General features: G+C 48.4%; 1 protein-coding gene across 2 annotated transcripts; it reads right to left on the bottom strand.

The window, feature by feature from the left end:
* Nucleotides 1–614: 614 nt before the first annotated feature.
* Nucleotides 615–17,058, bottom strand: DELE1 (DAP3 binding cell death enhancer 1). Of its 2 annotated transcripts, XM_065918786.1 has the most exons (13): nucleotides 16,906–17,058; nucleotides 16,130–16,244; nucleotides 15,916–16,039; nucleotides 14,285–14,432; nucleotides 12,632–12,793; nucleotides 12,295–12,383; nucleotides 12,098–12,194; nucleotides 9,174–9,316; nucleotides 7,862–8,020; nucleotides 7,676–7,768; nucleotides 5,145–5,304; nucleotides 3,945–4,187; nucleotides 615–3,184 (listed from the first exon to the last, which is right to left on the bottom strand). In XM_065918786.1, exons 1-12 carry the CDS (start codon nucleotides 16,934–16,936, stop codon nucleotides 3,946–3,948), a joined length of 1,563 nt encoding a protein of 520 aa, XP_065774858.1. In that variant the 5' UTR covers nucleotides 16,937–17,058; the 3' UTR covers nucleotides 615–3,184; nucleotide 3,945. The 2 variants fall into 2 exon arrangements, with proteins under 2 accessions (XP_065774858.1, XP_065774859.1); XM_065918787.1 differs by lacking the exons at nucleotides 615–3,184; nucleotides 3,945–4,187 and adding an exon at nucleotides 4,203–4,588.
* Between the last annotated feature and the right edge of the window lie 421 nt (nucleotides 17,059–17,479).

Below are 17,479 nucleotides of genomic sequence, written 5' to 3'. Positions count from 1 at the left end.
TGCAACCCCTCCAAGGTCTGATGCCAGCCCTTTCCCCCAAGAAACAGTTGAGAGTGAGACAGTCCGTATGCTGATAGAACTGACTGTGCTGAACGGAAAGGTTACAGAAACTTCTTGACATCAGCTGAGATGTCAGAGCTGAGGCTTTGGACATGCTCAAACATCTTTCCCCAAGCTGGGCTCTGTCCCCCGGGAGACTGAAGGAGCAGGCGAGCTAGCGAGCACTCGGTTAAATGTCGTCTTAATTTGGAAAGCGCAGGGGGACATTTTTTTTTATCAATAGTCAGCCATTCTCCAGCACTAGGAGCGCCACAACGCGGTGCTCACTTGGAGCCCGGGGGCAGTTTCGAGATTGACAGGCAGCCTCCCTGTCTGTCACCCAACTTCAGCTTGGCAGCTCACTGACCCTACCTCTCCTCTGACTGAAGTGAGAGGGATATGGCAACTACCACCCTTGGGACTCTGGAGAGAACCGAATCCCCAACACAGCAAGACAGGAAGGGGAGGGGAAGTTTCAGCACAGGCTCAGCCTGGCACGCAGTGTGCACCTAGAAAATAGGTCAGTATTTTCTAGTCCCGACTGAGTAAGTGGGTACAATATAGTGAGTCAGGGGTGGGAGGCATGATCAGAAACATTTATTCAACAAACATTTTGTATTTATGAGTAATTACAAAGGGTCAGAAGTAGCACTAAGAATGGCAGTGAGGGGAGGGGTACACAGACTCATTTAAATATTTTAAAGCAATTCCTATGTATTGGGTAGTCCTGGCACTGGCTGATGTCAGGTGGAGAGAAGATAATGCATAGAATCACTCATTCACTGAATGAAATTTACTGAACATTTGCTAAATGCCCTGCACTGAAGATAGAATGAACCAAACAATGTCTGCAGTTTCAGTGAAAAGTTAAAGTGTTAGTCATGTCTGACTCTTTGTGACCCCATGGACTATAGCCCACCAGGCTCCTCTGTCCATGGAATTCTCTAGGCAAGAATACTGGAGTGGGTAGTCATTCCTTTATCCAGGGGATCTTTCCAACCCAGAGATTGAACTCGGGTTTCCTGCACTGTAGGCGAATTCTTTACCGACTGAGCCACCAGGGAAGCCACAGCGGCAGGGCCCTCTGAAAACAGCGTCTCCAGATAAGGAAACTGAGGCAGCAGGGCCTTGGCAAAGGGCTCACTGCTGAGGGCACCAGGACTCCAACGTTGGGTCATCTGGACCCAGGTTGGCCCTGCTAACAGGGGCCACCTCCCTAGCCTCCCCTCACATTTCCTTTCAGGGCACTGACAATGAGTCATTAATAGAGGAATTTTAATGGCAAAAGCACAGCGGTTCCAGGGGCTGCGAGGAAGTCCATCCCCTGGGGCTGTACAGAGACTGCAGGGACTGAAACAGCCAAGGATTTTTGGTCCCTTGACAACATTTCTCTCAAGACTCTCCATCCTTCCTTCTCCACAACGGGAGCTTAAAAATATCCCCCCTCTGTATATTGCATGCCAGATTGGATTAGTACTTAATTTGTAACAACCGAGGGGGAGGGAGAGCCCTACCTGGCCATCACCACAGGAGGCCCAAGGTCCCCAGACTGTCTGAACTGCCCCTTGGCCCCAGGCATGACCAGAGGAGCTGATAATCAGAGAACCCCCAGGGACAAAAGGAGGGGAAGAGGCTGGGAAGCGTGGCTCCATGGGAAGGCAGGAAGTGACACTTTACACAGGGGTGCCCCAGGAAGGCTCACCAGCTATCTGAGGGGAGCTGGGCTCTGCCCAGCTCTATGAGGGGAGCACTCGGTTAACCAAGTTCTTTACTGCAGGACTTCTTGGAACCTTGAATATGCTGATGTATATTGTGAATCTATAAAAAGGGGATGTCTAGTGCAGCGTTTCCCAAACTTATCTGACCACAGAAACCTTTTTTTTTTTGGCAGAGAGATGAGTGCACTGCCCAGCTTCAAACCCTGAGCTTTAACCAGTGTGTATCTTGAGCCCTTAGCTGCACAACCGGGCCTCATGCTAAGTGCTGAGGATACTGGAATCCAAAGAAAAAGTCCCTGCTTCCAAGGAACCATCTGTGGGAGGAAGTCACAGGAGGGAACCAGGAGGGTGAGGCCCGTGTACAGGGCAACCCTGGAAAGTGAGTAGAGGGCAGGGGAGACGCGGGAGCTGGAGGAAGCTTAGGGCTCCAGTGGCGAGACCACTAGAAGTGGGAGGGGGTGCGGCTGGCAGAGAGAGAAATGTGGAGAACTCCCCTCCCCAGATCCTCCCCACTTGGAGCTAGCCATGCTGGGTGGTCTTTCCCATTTGAACAGTTTCTAGGGGCTTGGTCCTCAGTCCCTCCCACCCCGCACCCTCAACCACATCTCTGCTATTGAACTTGGGCTAACATCCAGAAGCCAGGGAACAGCTATGCACAAATTCAGTAATTGGAGTCATTAGCGTTGACTCAGAAATCATTTTTTTCTATGTCGCTCTCTTGGAGAAGCTTTTAAGACCCTTTAAATTGGTTAATGGAGAGTTTAGATATGAGAATGGAGCCTCAGCTTTCAGCTTCCCCTGCCCGTCTCCCTGGCTTTCCCCAACATACTCAAGGGCAAGAGTGATGAGATAATCTCTAGTATCTCTTTTATTAAACTCCCATCCATTTCTGGCACAAACCTTTCACAAACGAGGATCTCGAAATCTACACTCTCTGGTACCAAGACTCCTGGGGCTCAATCTCCCTCCTGTAGGCAGGATGAAAATAAGGCTTTCACATAAAATTTCAGTGAGAACTGTGTGAAAGAGCCCTGGGCCAGGGGTCAAGAGGCAGGATCCTAGTCCTGGCCTGATGACTCACAAACCCATGGAAACAGGGCATAACTCTGCCTCCTCGGGCCTGAGTGTGCACCAAGGGCCTTTCGCAGTGAAATGTCCCACCTCAGCCCTAGCGGGTAGGAGGGCAGACACCGCTGCCCTTGGTCTATAGTTGAGGAAACAACACAGTGAGTCAGGCCACTGCTTCGAAGGGATGTGGCTAGAACCTGGGTCTTTATACACTTCCCTCTTCTTGACTGTGCTGGCCAGGTACTTAAGGTTCTTTGGGGAGGCAGGTGGATAACTGGCCTCTTCTTTGGGATTCAAGATGTGGTATCTCTCTGAGAACTCGCAGGCTCCATCTTTAGGGCTGAGTGAAGTGTGGAGGCCTGAAAAAGTCAAACAGTTACATCAGGCATTTGGACACTAAGCTCCTTCCTTCTAAATCAAAGGTGAAATGGAGACAATCGTGGATCTAGTGGAGATGAACAAAAGCAACATGATTCAGCATTTCCTGAGCTGTAGGCATTTGTGGAACCACCCCATGACTTTTGCCACCTCTTGGGATCTGTGCTCCCTTTATGCAATGTCACAAGGTTTTTCTCGAATGTGATTCACTATTTTTTAATATCTGTGAAACTATAATATGCTAATCACATTTTATAATATATCTTAACAGTACAAATACTAAAACAAAAAAATATTAGTTTGAATGCTACCTAAAATCCTCTTGTAAACCACCGGAGGCACACACATCAGATGCTGGCAAAAAATGATGTAGTCTGAACCTGAGGAAACTGAGGCCAGGCCATGGGGAAGGGAAGTGATTTCTCAAAGACAAAGGCCAAGGCGAGGACCAGGGTCTCTGGCCCCTTCAGTATAATGTTTTCCCCAGGTCAATGAAGGAATCTTTTATGCACAGACCAGAAATGACTGTGAATGGATCCACAGCTCATTTGTGGGCCTTTGAGAAATGATCAGAGTCATCTATTAGCCATGTACTTGAAATGGCTCAAAAACCTACGCTCCCACGGAATTTCCACCCCAGAAAGGGATACTGACACCCTATTTTTGTTGCCATTTCACCTCCTCCCTGCCCGCCCCTCCCTCTAGCACCAGAGAGGTCCTGGTGACTGCATCTTATCTCACCTTAGCCAAAACCCAGTCTGACGAGACTCCTTTCCAAGGGGTAGGGGTGTTGGGGGATGGCCCTGCTGGGGGCTCCAGGGCTGGCTCGGAGATGCCCGCTTCTACAGAGGAGGCCAAGGTTCCCTGTGCTGGAGGCGTGTGGCAGGCAAGAGGCTCCTGCCAGCAGGCTCCTGTTCAGGCTGCAGAGAGAGGGGCTAGAAAACGACTTCAGTCCTCTCACTGCTAGGTCGCTGGGCCCTGGGGCTGTGAGGAGAAGGGAGAGCAACTCTTACCTTGTGTTCTTGGACTTCTACTTTGGAGCAAGGGTTTCTTGAAGGACTTGGCTCCCCTGGTATTGTTCACCAGGTCAGCCAGAGTGAGTCAGGGGTGAGCAGGGCTCCCAGAGCCCTAGACCGTAAGTCAGGGCCTGGAGGCAGCCTCAGGATAGTGTCCCTCCTGATGAGTCATCTGAGAGGCCACCATGTATTCAACACCTACTATGCGCCAGGCTATGCTAAGCCTTTGGCTGTCGTCTCATTTAATCCTCAATGAGTTTCCAGAGATTGATTCCAAGATGGCAGAGTAGAATGACATACCCTCATCTCCTCCTGTGAGAGTACCAATAACTAGCTGTTGAACAATCATCGACGGGAGGATGCGGGAACCTACCAAGAAAAGATATCCCACATCCAAAGACAAAGGAGAAGCCGCAATGAGATGGTAAGAGGGGACACAATCACAGTAAAATTAAACCCCATACCCGCCAGGTGGGTGGCCCACAAACAAAAATAACTGTATCACAGAAGTTCTCCCACTCTTATGAAGGTTCTGAGCCCCACATCAGGCTTCCCAGCCCACGGAACTGGTAAAGGGACTGGGAATCCCCAGGAAATTTGACTTTGAAGGCTGCTGGGATTTGATTACAGGACTTCCACAGTACTTTCCCCCAGTAGGGGAAAACAGAGACTCCACTCTTAAAGGACAAACAACCTAATGAGTTTTCAGAGGTGAAGAAACAGAGGTGCAAGTACATGCAATCCAAGTTCAGTGACAGAGCAGGGGTTAAAACTCAGGTTTGATCTGTCAGACTCAGAAAGCTGGGCTCGTACACACCACTGGAGCAGGAAGTAACAGAGAGACAGAAGGCTACCGTCACCTGCTTCTCTATCGCAGGGTACGGAGCTCAGGGAGGGACCTGATGGTTGTGATTCTCGTCTGTACCTGCTGCCTCCGTGGAGAAGAGGGCCCGCAGCCTCTCCTGGGCGGGCGTGTTCCCCAGAGCTGCTGACTGCTGGTAACATCTCATGGCCTCTCCCAGACTCCTCTGTACCCCAAGGCCCTTCTCATAGCAAATTCCCAAGTGGTATCTGCTCTGTGAGTCCTAAAGGAAGACATGGACAGACACAGGAAGGACTGAGAACTGAAACGATGGGCAGGAGGAAGGTGCAGCAGTCAGCAGGCTGGCGCTTCACGTCCGCAGGGTCAGGCCCAGCCCCGACTCCCTTACCGGACCAAGGGATCTCAACTCTGAAGAGCCAGAGACCCAGAACAGAGGAAACAGGGATCCCTCCACCCAGAGCGATTCCAGCCAGAGCAATGTGGAAACTTGCTGAGGATGGTACTGAAAGTGTGCAGAAGCGAAGTCTATGAGAGGCACTCAGTCCTGCTATGGGAGCACAAGGAGTCAGGCCCCTAGGTTTTCCTGAAAGAGCCAGGAGCTGTTTCTCCTGGTAGAGGGTAGAGGCTGGGCTTCTGCAAGCCCTGTATGCCTTCCTGATCTCTACCTGGATGGTTACAAAGCCTATGTTACTGACAACGTGTTCCTCCTCCTTTGAAAGGTTAAAACGCTTTTATCCCTTTGCCTTTGGCTCTGGGTCCTCTCTCTCTCTCGCTGAGAACTAGCAGTATCAGGTAGGCATCAGGAACCCAGTCTGTACAGCCAGATTCCTGAGTTCCAGTCTTGGCTTCACCACTTCCCAGCTGTGTAACCTCAGACATGATAGTCTATGTCTCTGTGCCTGTCTCCTCATCTGTAAAGTGGGACTAATAACAGCACCAACCTTATTAACTCTGTGATTAAGATTAAATGTGTCAGTACATGGAAAGTGTCTAAATTAGTGTTATTGTTATCATACTTGTCACTGCCCACATCGTTCCTCTCTCCCTCTCTATAATAAATATTTTCATTTTATTCAGTCTCCCAATCATGGTTCCATTTCTCTTCTGCTTTCTAAAGTCAAATTTCTGGAAAGTTTCTGTAACATGTAGACCAGAGTCTTTGTAATAAATACGGTAGACTCATGGCTACAGGCCAGGTTAGAACACAATCAGGTCAAAATACCCATGCTCTTATGCACGTATGTGTTATACAACATCCCTTTGTGTACTTTTCCACCTGGCCTGCTGGGTGTCTAACACAGGCCAGGGTGTCCCCAGGATTGTCCCTCACATGGTCCCGAGGCCCACCCAGCTCTAGGAAGGCTCTGCAGTTATTTCATGGAAAGGCAGGCACAGAGACTGGTACTGTTTGGTGACACTGGTCCCCTTTTGACAGGTACTGCAGATACTTTGGGCTTCCCATGTAGCTCAGTGGTAAAGAATTCGTCCACCAATGCAGGAGAGGTGAGTTCAATCCCTGTGTTGGGAAGATCCCCTGGAGTAAGAAATGGCAACCCACTGCAGTATTCTTGCCTGGAAAATCCCATGGACAGAGGAGCTTGGCAGGCAAGTCCATGAGGTCACAAAGAATCAGGCATGACTGAGCATGCATGCCACCGCCGCAGATACTTTGGACAACACAGAGTGAACAGAGTGAAAAAGGAGAAGTATTTTGATGCCCAAGAGCTCACCGAAGCCATCACCATGTTGGCCAGAAAGCAAAGAGGAGCAGCAGCCCTTATGCAGGGAAATTCTAGTACATGGCCACTGCTGACTTTAAATCAGGGCTCCTGGTCCTTCAAGATACAACTCAAAAAATATATACACTGGTCAAAGACACTTGAGGATACAGCAGACCCACAGACGTCTTTTCAGTGATTCAGTCACATAAAGCTTTGAAATTTCCTGCATTAAAAATATCTGTTTAACTCAATATTTCCTGAACCTATCTGAACATTTTTTCCTTGTATTATTTATGCTAACGCTCTCTGGAACAGACTCTGGGTCATGCTACCTGGATGCCAATCCCTACTTCATAGACAACCAGACATCCTCTACCCCCAAAACTGCTCAATGTCTTCACCTCACGTGTCTTCTGACTTCCCTGGACTAAGTTCCTTGTGATGGTACACCTTTTATGTGTGCGCTTTTCAAAGTGCTTTCACATTTATTATCTCAGTTAGATCCTGATCCTCACAACAACCCTGTGAAGCAGTAGGCAGGTCAGGCAGGCATTATTACTCCAGTCTTAGAGATGAGGAAAACAAGTGACCAGTTCAGTAGTATGCTAGTAAATGTCTAACAACTAGCTCTCTAAAGGGAAAAGCCCAGCTGTGTAGCATTTGGCAATTCCATGGTGCTAATGCTCCCCCCACAGCTGATTTCAAACTAACGACAGGTCTTCTACGCTGGTGTGAGCCAATACCAGCACACCACTGGACCTGCCCAAGGGGCACACAGTAAGTTAGCGAGAGTTAAGGCTTGAAGCCGGCCCAATGCTCCTATCAACCTTCTTCTAAGCACGGTACCCATTCCCAAATCCCTTCCTTTCTCCAATTTGATCCCCATCATGCCTGGATATGGAGACCTCATACCCCATTGTTGGCTGCAAGCCAAAGGTATTTCACAGCTCTCTGCTCGTCCACGTAGGGCTCCTTGGTAAAAAGCACCCCGAGGAAAGCTTGGGCCTGCGGTCAAGGAGGAAGGAGAAAGGTATTCTGGTTACTGCCTAGTTCCGCACAACCCAAGTACCCAGGAAAGACCCTACCAATGGCACTCACCTCCCGTAAGCCTGAGTCTGCAGCCCGCTTCAGCATGGACACTGCCCCCTGCCGCTCATGGTCCCACGAGGAGCCAGGGTCTTGTAGCAGGCACCTCGCATAGCGGTACTGAGCAAGGTTGTGGCCCTGGCTGGCAGCCAGTTGGTAATAAAAGGCTGCCTGGGGTGAAGGGAAAAACATCCAGTCAACTGAGAGCTCTGTAGGCTGCCTTTTTTTGGAATGAAGTTTTAAAAAATTACTTTAATTAAACAATATATAATTGTTATATCAATAGATTAGTCAGAAAATACAAATAAGTCAAAAATAGAAACAAAATTCCAAGAAATCATGCCTTCTGAAGATCATTCTCTGTTAATATTTTAGTGTACAGCCTTCCCCCATACGCTATAATATTAACATATATATAGACATTATATATGTATTCACACACACATATCTGTGTGTGTGTGTGTGTGTGTGTGTAGGGATAGAGAGAATTACACTTTTTGTAACCTATTATTTTTTTTCACTTAACACTACACCCTGGTGGCTCAGTGATAAAGAATCCACCTGCCAATGCAAGAGATGCAGGTTCGATCCCTGGTCAGAGAAGATCCTACATTACTGCAGAGCAACTAAGCCTATGCGCCACAACTACTGAGCCTGTACTCTAGGGTCCTAGAGCTGCAATTATGGAAGCCCATGCACCCCAGAGCCCATGTTCTGCAACAAGAGAAGCCACCATGATGAGAAGTCTGTGCACTGCAACAAAGAGCAGCCCCCGGTCTCTGCAACTAGAGACAAGCCCATGCAGCAATGAAGACCCAGAACAGCCAAAAATAAATAAATAAAATAAATAAAACTGTTAAAAAAGCTGCTAGTTTAAAAAAAGTAATACACCATGAATACCTTCCCCTGTAAATAAATATAGATATAGTACGTCATTTTTAAGGCCAACATAGATGTTACTAACCAATTCTCTATTGGAGGAACTTCAAATTGTTTCCCTATTTTGGGCCACCATATACAATTCTAAGAAATAACATTCTTATGTACAACATCTTTGCCTACCCTACTTTTTAGAATTAATTAATCCATTCATCAAGGTAACATTCTAGGTCATGAGGATATAGCTGCAAAGAAGAAAGACAAGGTCCCTGGCCTTCCTGTGTTTGGAGTTTAAATTCTGAGAAGCTGGAGACATTTATTTTTCCCTCCTGGCTTGGAGAGAGAAGCCGGACTTTCCCAAGCCCTGCCCCCTGCTCATTTCTGGAGGTCACTATGGGCAATGCAGCACATGCAATGGGCCTGGACGCAGGAGGAGGTGCAGTACCTTGCTGGGGTCCCTGGGGGTGCCCCTGCCATGCTCGTGACACAAGCCCACGTTGTACTGTGCTTTGCTGTAGCCGCGGTCCGCTGCTTTCTGGAAGTAAGAAAAGGCTGCCATGTAGTCCCCATTCTTCATGTTCTCTGTCCCTGTAAGAAAGCACAGGGTGTAAACACAGCTTCCTCTGTGAACTTCCCCACATCCTTAGTCAGATACCCAGAGGCTCCTTCCTTTCTTTTTCGTGCTAGACACCTTGCATGTATGTATTTCCATCCTCTGAATATTTCACTGATTTGCCATAGACATCCGTGGGTTCTGCCCTCCTGTACTCCATCCTTCTCTTGGGAACAGCATCCTAATTTCCCTTTGGGAACAGTCCTCCCCCTAGTGCTGTCAATCAATGTACCTCTGCTCTTCCCAACCAATGAGACCCTCTCTCAGGAATCTGAATCTTGATCTGGTTGCAACAGGAGAGAGAACAGCTCCTGCAGGTTATTCTGATGGCAGCACTCTGCAGACATTGATGCTCAGTTACTGCCCCCTAGATCTCTGGAGCCTCTCTGATTCTTGTCCTTTCTGATTCTTTGGCAGGAATCCATAGATCCCAATAGATTCCTTTTGTGCTTAGGTTAGCCAAAGTGGGTTTAGGCTGCTTGTCACCAACATAATGTAACTGATACAGCTGATACTGTTAATCCTGCTTTATGAGGAAACTGTGAGAGATAATATAAGAGAGTTCAGCTCCAAAGCCCATGTCCTTTTTATCACCCGAACAAAAAGGAAAACAGGGAAGAGGCTGGGCACAGTCTTCTCTCAACTCTAAGTCTGTTTTTCCTGCCTGGGATGCCTTTTTCTGCCTCCATCATCAGGCCATCCCAACCTGTTTCTGCTCTAGAATCTTCAGACCACACTCAGGCTTTAAACACTCTTCTGGCACTTACTTCATATATAAGCCTTTTTCTAGGAACTAAACTGTTTCGAGAGTACAAGCCCTGTCTCCTCAATTAGACTGTAAAATCCCGGAGGCAGAAGCAGAAAAAGAATGTAGAAGAAATAACTCTGCATAGGGTGAAAGCTCTATACAAATGCAAAATATGATTATGGCTTACGCTCCCTTTGTGCTCTGCCACAGTGCTGAGCACTTGCTGAATAAATGAATATGTATATGAAGGAAGGAATGGGCAAGAAAATTCTCAGAAGACTGTCTGCCCATCAAAAATCACAAAAAGCTAATGAGGTGGAAGCTGGATTCCATTCAGCCAGCAGTGAATGAGTCACCTCCCGGCTGCCTGAAAACTCACTGTCGAGGGTTCAGAGAGCCCTCTGTCCTTGAGGAGGAGACTCCAGAGGGCGAAGGATCCCACCCTGTCTCCATTCCCCACATTGGCTCCTCTGCCTCTAACCTAGACCAAGTCACCATCATGTTTTGTTTAACCATCAGCTCCAAGCTAGTTTCCTGTTTCCCTTCTGGCATTCCTATGATCCACATCTGTCTACACAGCAGGCAGAGATTTTTTTTCTTTTCTTTTTTTTTTAATTTGGCTGTACTTAAATCATGCAGAATCTAGTTCCCTGACCAGGGATCGAACGCACGTCCCCTGCATTGGGAGCACAGAGTCTTGACCTCACGAGACCACCAGGCAAGTTCCACAGGCAGAGAGATCTTTAAAAGTAGATCAGATCACATGACTGCCCACTTCCTGCTGCAGTACAAAACCCTCCAGTGGCTTCCTGTCTCATCCACTGTGGCTCAGAAGGTCTGATCTGATCTGGCCCCTGCCTGTTTCTCTAATTTCATCTCTTTCTAGTCTCCTGGTGACCCCAGAGCTCCAGCCACATTCACGCTTTTTTCCCTTTAAACAAACAAAACTCAATCCTGCCTCAGGACCTTTGCACTCAGGACCTATACCCTCAGCTTGGAAAGCTTTCTCCAAATGGAAACAAGACTGGCTTATTTTTGTCAGCCAGGTCAAGGATCTTTCCATCTGTGATTTAGTCAGGTCAAGGCCTTCCAAATCAGAGCTGCTCCTTGCCCAAGTCACTAATGCATCCCCCTGAGTAATTTTCTCCATAAGATTTATCATCAACTGAAATTCTCTTTTTTGTTTGTCAATTTATTGTTTTCTCTCCCTCAGCTCACACAGCAGCTCTATGAGAGTAAGGACTTTGTTTTGTGAATCACCGTGTCTCCAACAACTAAAACAGGGCTTAGCAAAGGTGACTGCCTAATACATCTGTACTGAATGAATCCCAGCCTTTCACCCACAGGCCCATTAGACTCCAAGAGATGCTGCCGGGGATCTGGGTCTCCACATGAGAAGGCCTGAAACAAGCCAGGTCACTGCGGAGAATAGGACATATGTTGGACAGGTATCTGGGTCTCCAGATGTGGGTAAGTAAGGGCACTTGAGGGCCTGCAACAAACCTCAGAAGACTGTGTTTGCCTAAGTATGGCAGAAAATCAAAGTGTCATCCCAAGATTTTTCTCCTTCTTACACAGTAACAGAATTTCCAGGTAAGTATATGGTCATTCAACTAATGGCTACATTTCCCAGGCTACTCTGAGACTACATATAACTTCAAGTCTTCATTCTGGACAATAATGTGTGCAACTTCTAAGTTGTGAAGGAGTGGTTTTTCAGCTTTCTCACCCTTCCAGCTTCCCCCTTCCAGCTGGCTATTATTTACATATGAGGCAAACTGGATCTTTAGCCTGTTTTAAGAATGGCAGAACCACTGGACTGAAAATAGGTCCCTGACACGACTGAGCCATTATGCCAGCTTTGGTCAACATACCTTGGAGAAAATAAACTCTCTCATGTTTATTTATGTTATTATTAAACCATTCACTGCCCTGGCCTTATTTGACCTACCCCATATCTTTCCCATTTTCCCATCTGCCTTCCTTGAGGCAGGGTCCACCCAGTTACCTAGGAAGTTGAAAGCGATGGAAACACTGAGCTGGAAGAGCTGCTGAATGGAGGTCACGGCCTCCTCGAGGGAAGGACTTTTTGATTTCTCTTGTTCCTGGGGAAGAAACATAGACTCATCATGGGACAGTTCCCTGGGAGTGCTGCCCGTTTAAGGAAATGTTATGGGGATCCAGGTGGCCACATCTGGACAATACCTGCTTTTCGTCAGTGGGCTGAGGTTGGGCCGGCTTCAGCTTGGACTTAAAGCTATTTCTGGCATGTAGGAAGCTGATGTCACTGGGATCTGTGAGGGAAAGGGCAAAGGAGAAAGGTGTTATTTTTTTTTCTCCCACTATCCTAGTGCCCCCAGCCTTCCAGCCAGCACCATTGCCAAAAACCAAAATAATTCCAAATTGCCCCAGAAAGCATGAGGACTCACAAAAACGACAATTCCCTTAGCTGGCATATGCAGCAACAAAAGTCCACCTGCCCAATTCCCCACCCCCACCCCACCCTGCCACAGCCTTCTGCTTTTAGTAGCTGGGGCCATACCTTCCTCAGAGGGATCCTGATGCCTAGCTGCTCTCAAAGAGCTGGGTGAAGAGATGCTCTTGGGCTGAGTGGAGGGTTCTTCCTGGCCCAGTCTGCGTTCCCCGAGGCCAGTGTGCCTGGGAGCTGGACTATCAGAGCTAGGCAGAATGTGTCTCCGCAGTGCTAGAAAGAGCCAGTGAGAACAGTCATATCAGAAGGGGATCAGTTCAGGGCTTGCCTGGTGATCCAGTGGTTAAGATTCTGTGCTTCCAATGCAGGGAACGTGGGTTTGATTCCCAGGCAGGGAACTAAGATCCCACATGTGATACAGCCAAATAAATAAAATAAAATAAAAAAAAGAGAGAGAAGGGGATCAGTTCACCCTACTGGGACTGACTGAGCCCTCGCTGAGATTTTAGGGACCAAAGGAAGAATCTGGAAACTCCTGAGAAATGTCCGTCACATGCCTCCTCCTCCATTTCCTTGGCTGGCTTCCCTCCACTGGGGTGGAAAGGGGCCCACATTTCTGCTGATACCCACATCCCTCAAGCACAAATCTCTCCTCGGCTTCAATTCTTTCAGCCACAGGGAGGCATCTACTTTATTCACTCTTCTAGCCTGGCACTTAGCACTTGGTTTGATGGTAATATTGATAATGATTGTAGTCATAATAATAAAGGCAAGAACTTAAAGTGATACTTACTGAGTGCTTACTACATGCCAGGCACTGTTCTAAGTTCTCCACATGTATCGACTCATTTAGTCCTTCCAAGAAAACTATGGGGTGTGTTTTATTATTTCCTCATTTTACAGGTGAAGAAACTGAGGCACAGGGAAGTTAAGTGACTCATCCAGGGATTTCCCTGGTGGTCCAGTGATTAAGAATCCACCTTCCAATGCAGCGAACACACATTTGATCCCTGGTCTGGGAACTAAGAACCCACATGCTCTAGGGCACTGAGTACTGCACACAACTAAAAATAAGTAAGTTTGTTTTTTAAGTGATTTGTCCAGGGACACAAAACTAGTTTCAGCAGTTCTGGGCTGGAATCCTGACAGTGTGACTCTAGACCTGTAACCATTACACTGCACTGCACTGCCTCTGTACCATGGCACATGATAGCCAGTCAATAAGGTGGCTCAGTTGGTAAAGAATCCACCAGCAATGCAGGGGTACTGCTTGCAATGCAGGAGACCAGAGTTCGATTCCTGAGTTGGGAAGATCCCCTGGAGAAGGTAATGGCAACCCATTCCAGTATTCTTGCCTGGAAAATCCCATGGACAGACAAGCCTGGTGGGCTATAGTTCATGGGGTCGCAAAAGTTGGACACAACTTAGTGACTAAGCCACCACCACAAAGATTCACTTTTTAATGACTGACTAACCAGAGAATAACCTAACTGGCTGAGAATTGGGCAGGGAGCCATAACTAGAATTTGGACCCCCGCATGGCTCCCTCCACGGAAGGTGAGGGGAGGACATGGGAGGACCCTGGAGGCAGGTGTGGCCCACACCCTGGGTGGATAGAACTTCCTCCCATTCCCCTTCCTCTGACTGCAGATAGGAAAGGCAAGGAGCCTCTGATGGCTCTTTTCCTGAGGTGTGTCCAGAGATGCTTCCTGGCCCAGAGAAACTCCCAGCCCAGCCCTCCTATCCCTGGGACTGAGAACTCACAGGAACAAGGGTGCCTCAAGGGAGATGAGAGGAAGCGGTCCAGCGGACTGTACCAAGAGCAGTGCTCCACTCGCCAAGGTCCTGCTGGAAGGGACGTCTGGAAGTGGATCTGCCTTGCCAGCTGCAGGGCCAACACGGCCAGAGTGCCCTGGGGAAGACAGCATATAATGGACACAGCTCTCCATAGATCAACTCCTACAGTCCAATGTCACTCCCTTGATAAGCCTTTCCTGATTTCTGGCTGTGGCCGCTTGCCCACTACACACTCTCACAAGCACCCAAACTTCCCCTGTGGAACGCAGATCAGACTGGTACTTAAACAGTCATCTCTGCAGTTATCCATCAAGGTCTGTCTCTCCTGTTAGTCTCTAAGCACTACAAGGGCAGGAACCATGCCTGTTTTGCTCACCTATGTATTCCTAGTAGACCATAGATATAGTCTAGTAGATATAGACTTATCTATCTATCTATATAATCTAGTAGATACAGGCACCTAATATATATAGCACTAATAAATAAATGTTGAAGAGATGCATGAGTAAGTGACTGAATAAACAAGGTCAGGCTTTTTCACATGGACAGTAGTGACAGAGCTCAGGAGTGACATCAGGACCCCTGAGATCCAGACCCAGTTTCTAGAAGGACTCACTACAGGGTCACCCTAGGGTTCATATCATTGACATAATGGGAAAACACTCGCCTCTCGAGGATGTGTTATGCCCCTAGGCCACAGCTCCCCAGAGAGAAGTGCCCTTGGTGTGGAGACATTCCAGGTTCAGCTTTGCTGATGACACCAAATTAAAGATTAAACACCTGAGGCTCAGAGAGGTCAAACCTCCTGCCCAAAGTACACAGCATGAAAGTGAGAGGGATGAGAAATGATGGACATGAGAATGATGTGAGTGTCAACTTCATTTAGGGTATCTTAAAAACAGAATCTGAGAGGCAAAGATTCTGCCCTGATAGACCTCCTGTCAGCTCATGTTACTAAACCTCTGCCTTTATAGATCAGAGTCAACAAATATTTACTAAGTACTGTTACAGGTTAGGATGTGTACAGAGTGCTTTTACAAGCTATACTAGATACAGCAACCAAGGTACAGACCATAGTAGCTAACAGCATGAGCTCCAGAGTAAAATCTGGTTCTTCTACTTAATAGCTGTGTGCTCATAAGAGTGTTACCTAAACTTTCAGAGCCTGAGTTTCCTCATCTATAAAATGAATATTATATTTCCTCTGTAAAGCTTTGTAAGGATTAAATAAGATAATCTACAGAGAATCTATTAATAAATTAAAAGTTAGCTATTTAGTAATATTTAGTTGGGAAGTGTCATGAAGGTAAGAATCATATCTACCTTGTTCTCTGCTATGTCCCTAAGGCCTAGAAAAAAATGCCTGACTCAATGAAGGTGTTCAATAAATGTTTACTGAATGAAAGGAGGATTATATACATGGGGAGCAGGGGGAACAGGATCAGCAATATCTCCCCAAATATGCTCCAACACCATGGGTTATTCAAATTTTGAGTGTGGGCACACTGATGCCCTAGTTCTTGTTTCTAGGCTACACTTCCAAACAGGATTATTCTCATCCACCATAAAGGTCAAGGAAAGGACTGGGGAAGCCTTACCCATGATATGGCATCCCACAGTGTGTTCCGGGAGCCACGAGCAGACATCCACTGGAAGGCATCCTTCCATCCATGGGACCTTGGGCCCCTGCTTGTGCCTGGGCCAGGGCAGTGGGGGCTGGACCTAGATGTAACAGAGGCTATCAAGTTCTGGCCTAAGTGAGGGTGGAGGGAGACCAGGGAGCACAGGGGCGACAGAATGGCAGTATCTCACCTGTCAAAACTGGGCACAGGAACCAGCAGATTGGAGGAGGTAGCCTGAGGCCCGTCTGGGCTGGAGGACTTGGGGGTCACCCCATGAAAGCCAGGTCCCAGGAGACGGGGAAGAGCTGTACAGAGCAAGGATCAGTCACTTTGACATGAACGGGATTGAGGCAAGGACTTATCCACCAGTCTTCCCTCTGACCCTTGACAGAGCCCCACCCCAGGAACCCAGGAAACACTGGCACTTGCTTCTGCACAGGTTCTTTAACAAGGATACACGTAAGAATCTTTTGCCTACAACAGATTCCAGCGTGCCACCCCAGAACCAAACAAACCAGGGTCATTCAGGGTTGAGCTATTTTGAAAAAGTTCCCTGGGTGATTTCGTGCCCTTCTGATAACCACTGTTCTAAAACGACCATTCGTTCAAACAGAAACTCTCGCTCAGTTTGGCGCTCCTGGTCTCTATAATAATCTCGTCTTTCCATTGGCTCCGCCTACTCTGCTCATCTTTCCAGGACTCTGCGCACTGTCTTCGGTTACCTGACTCCTCCTCTTCCAATAACTCCACCAACTCCTAGGCTCTACGCTCCACCTTCTTCCCACTAACCACATCTCAAACTCCAAAGACCCCTTGACACAGATTGTAGCCCCGCCCCTTACGACTCTGCCTCTCCTCCGCTCTAGCACCGCCCATTATTGCGTTTAGCTTGGTCCTCCTGTCCGCTCCCTCCTCAGTTCCAAGTCTCAGGTGCCGTTTAAGACCCGGGGCTCCGACGGCCCTTACCTCGGCTCAGGAGTCCCGGGAGCCGCCACATGTCGTCGCCAGCACCATAGAGCTCGCGGCTGAAAGAGGGAGGCCAAACCACGGGACAGCGGCTAGAGTGGCCGCGGTGGCGCCCTCCGAGTGGCCGAGTCCCTTAGGAAGCTTGCCGGCAGCCAATTAGAAGGGAGCCCAGCCGGAAGGACGGCAGTCAGCGAAAGGAAGTGGGGGTGTAGGCGTATTTGGGGGTAGCGGAGAGGTGAACTGCGACAAGGGCACGGGGATGTGGGCCCAGCGTCCCGTAGAAGAGGTGTCATTTGCTGGCTGCACAAGAAAGATCACACAGAGACACGGGGTGGCAGGTGGCGAAGCTGAACCGCCTCAGAAACAGGACCGTTGAGAAGCGGGGCGAGAGCGGCCTCCGTGGTGCTTGACGACCTTGCAGACCCCTGGAGGCTCGAGGGGGAACAATCTTCCCCATGCCCCGAGGCTAGAGGAGGTGGGAGACACCAGACCCAGTGGGTGGAGGAGAGGAGCCTTAGGTTGCGTCGGAGTAAAACAGTAGTCCGAGCTTTCCGCCCAAGGCCATCAGCTTGGA

Source organism: Muntiacus reevesi, chromosome 1 (genome assembly GCF_963930625.1).
Source record: "Muntiacus reevesi chromosome 1, mMunRee1.1, whole genome shotgun sequence".
Taxonomy (NCBI): Eukaryota; Metazoa; Chordata; class Mammalia; order Artiodactyla; family Cervidae; genus Muntiacus; species Muntiacus reevesi.
Note: the sequence above shows the minus strand (reverse complement) of the source record. Positions and strands in the feature narration are given on the sequence as shown.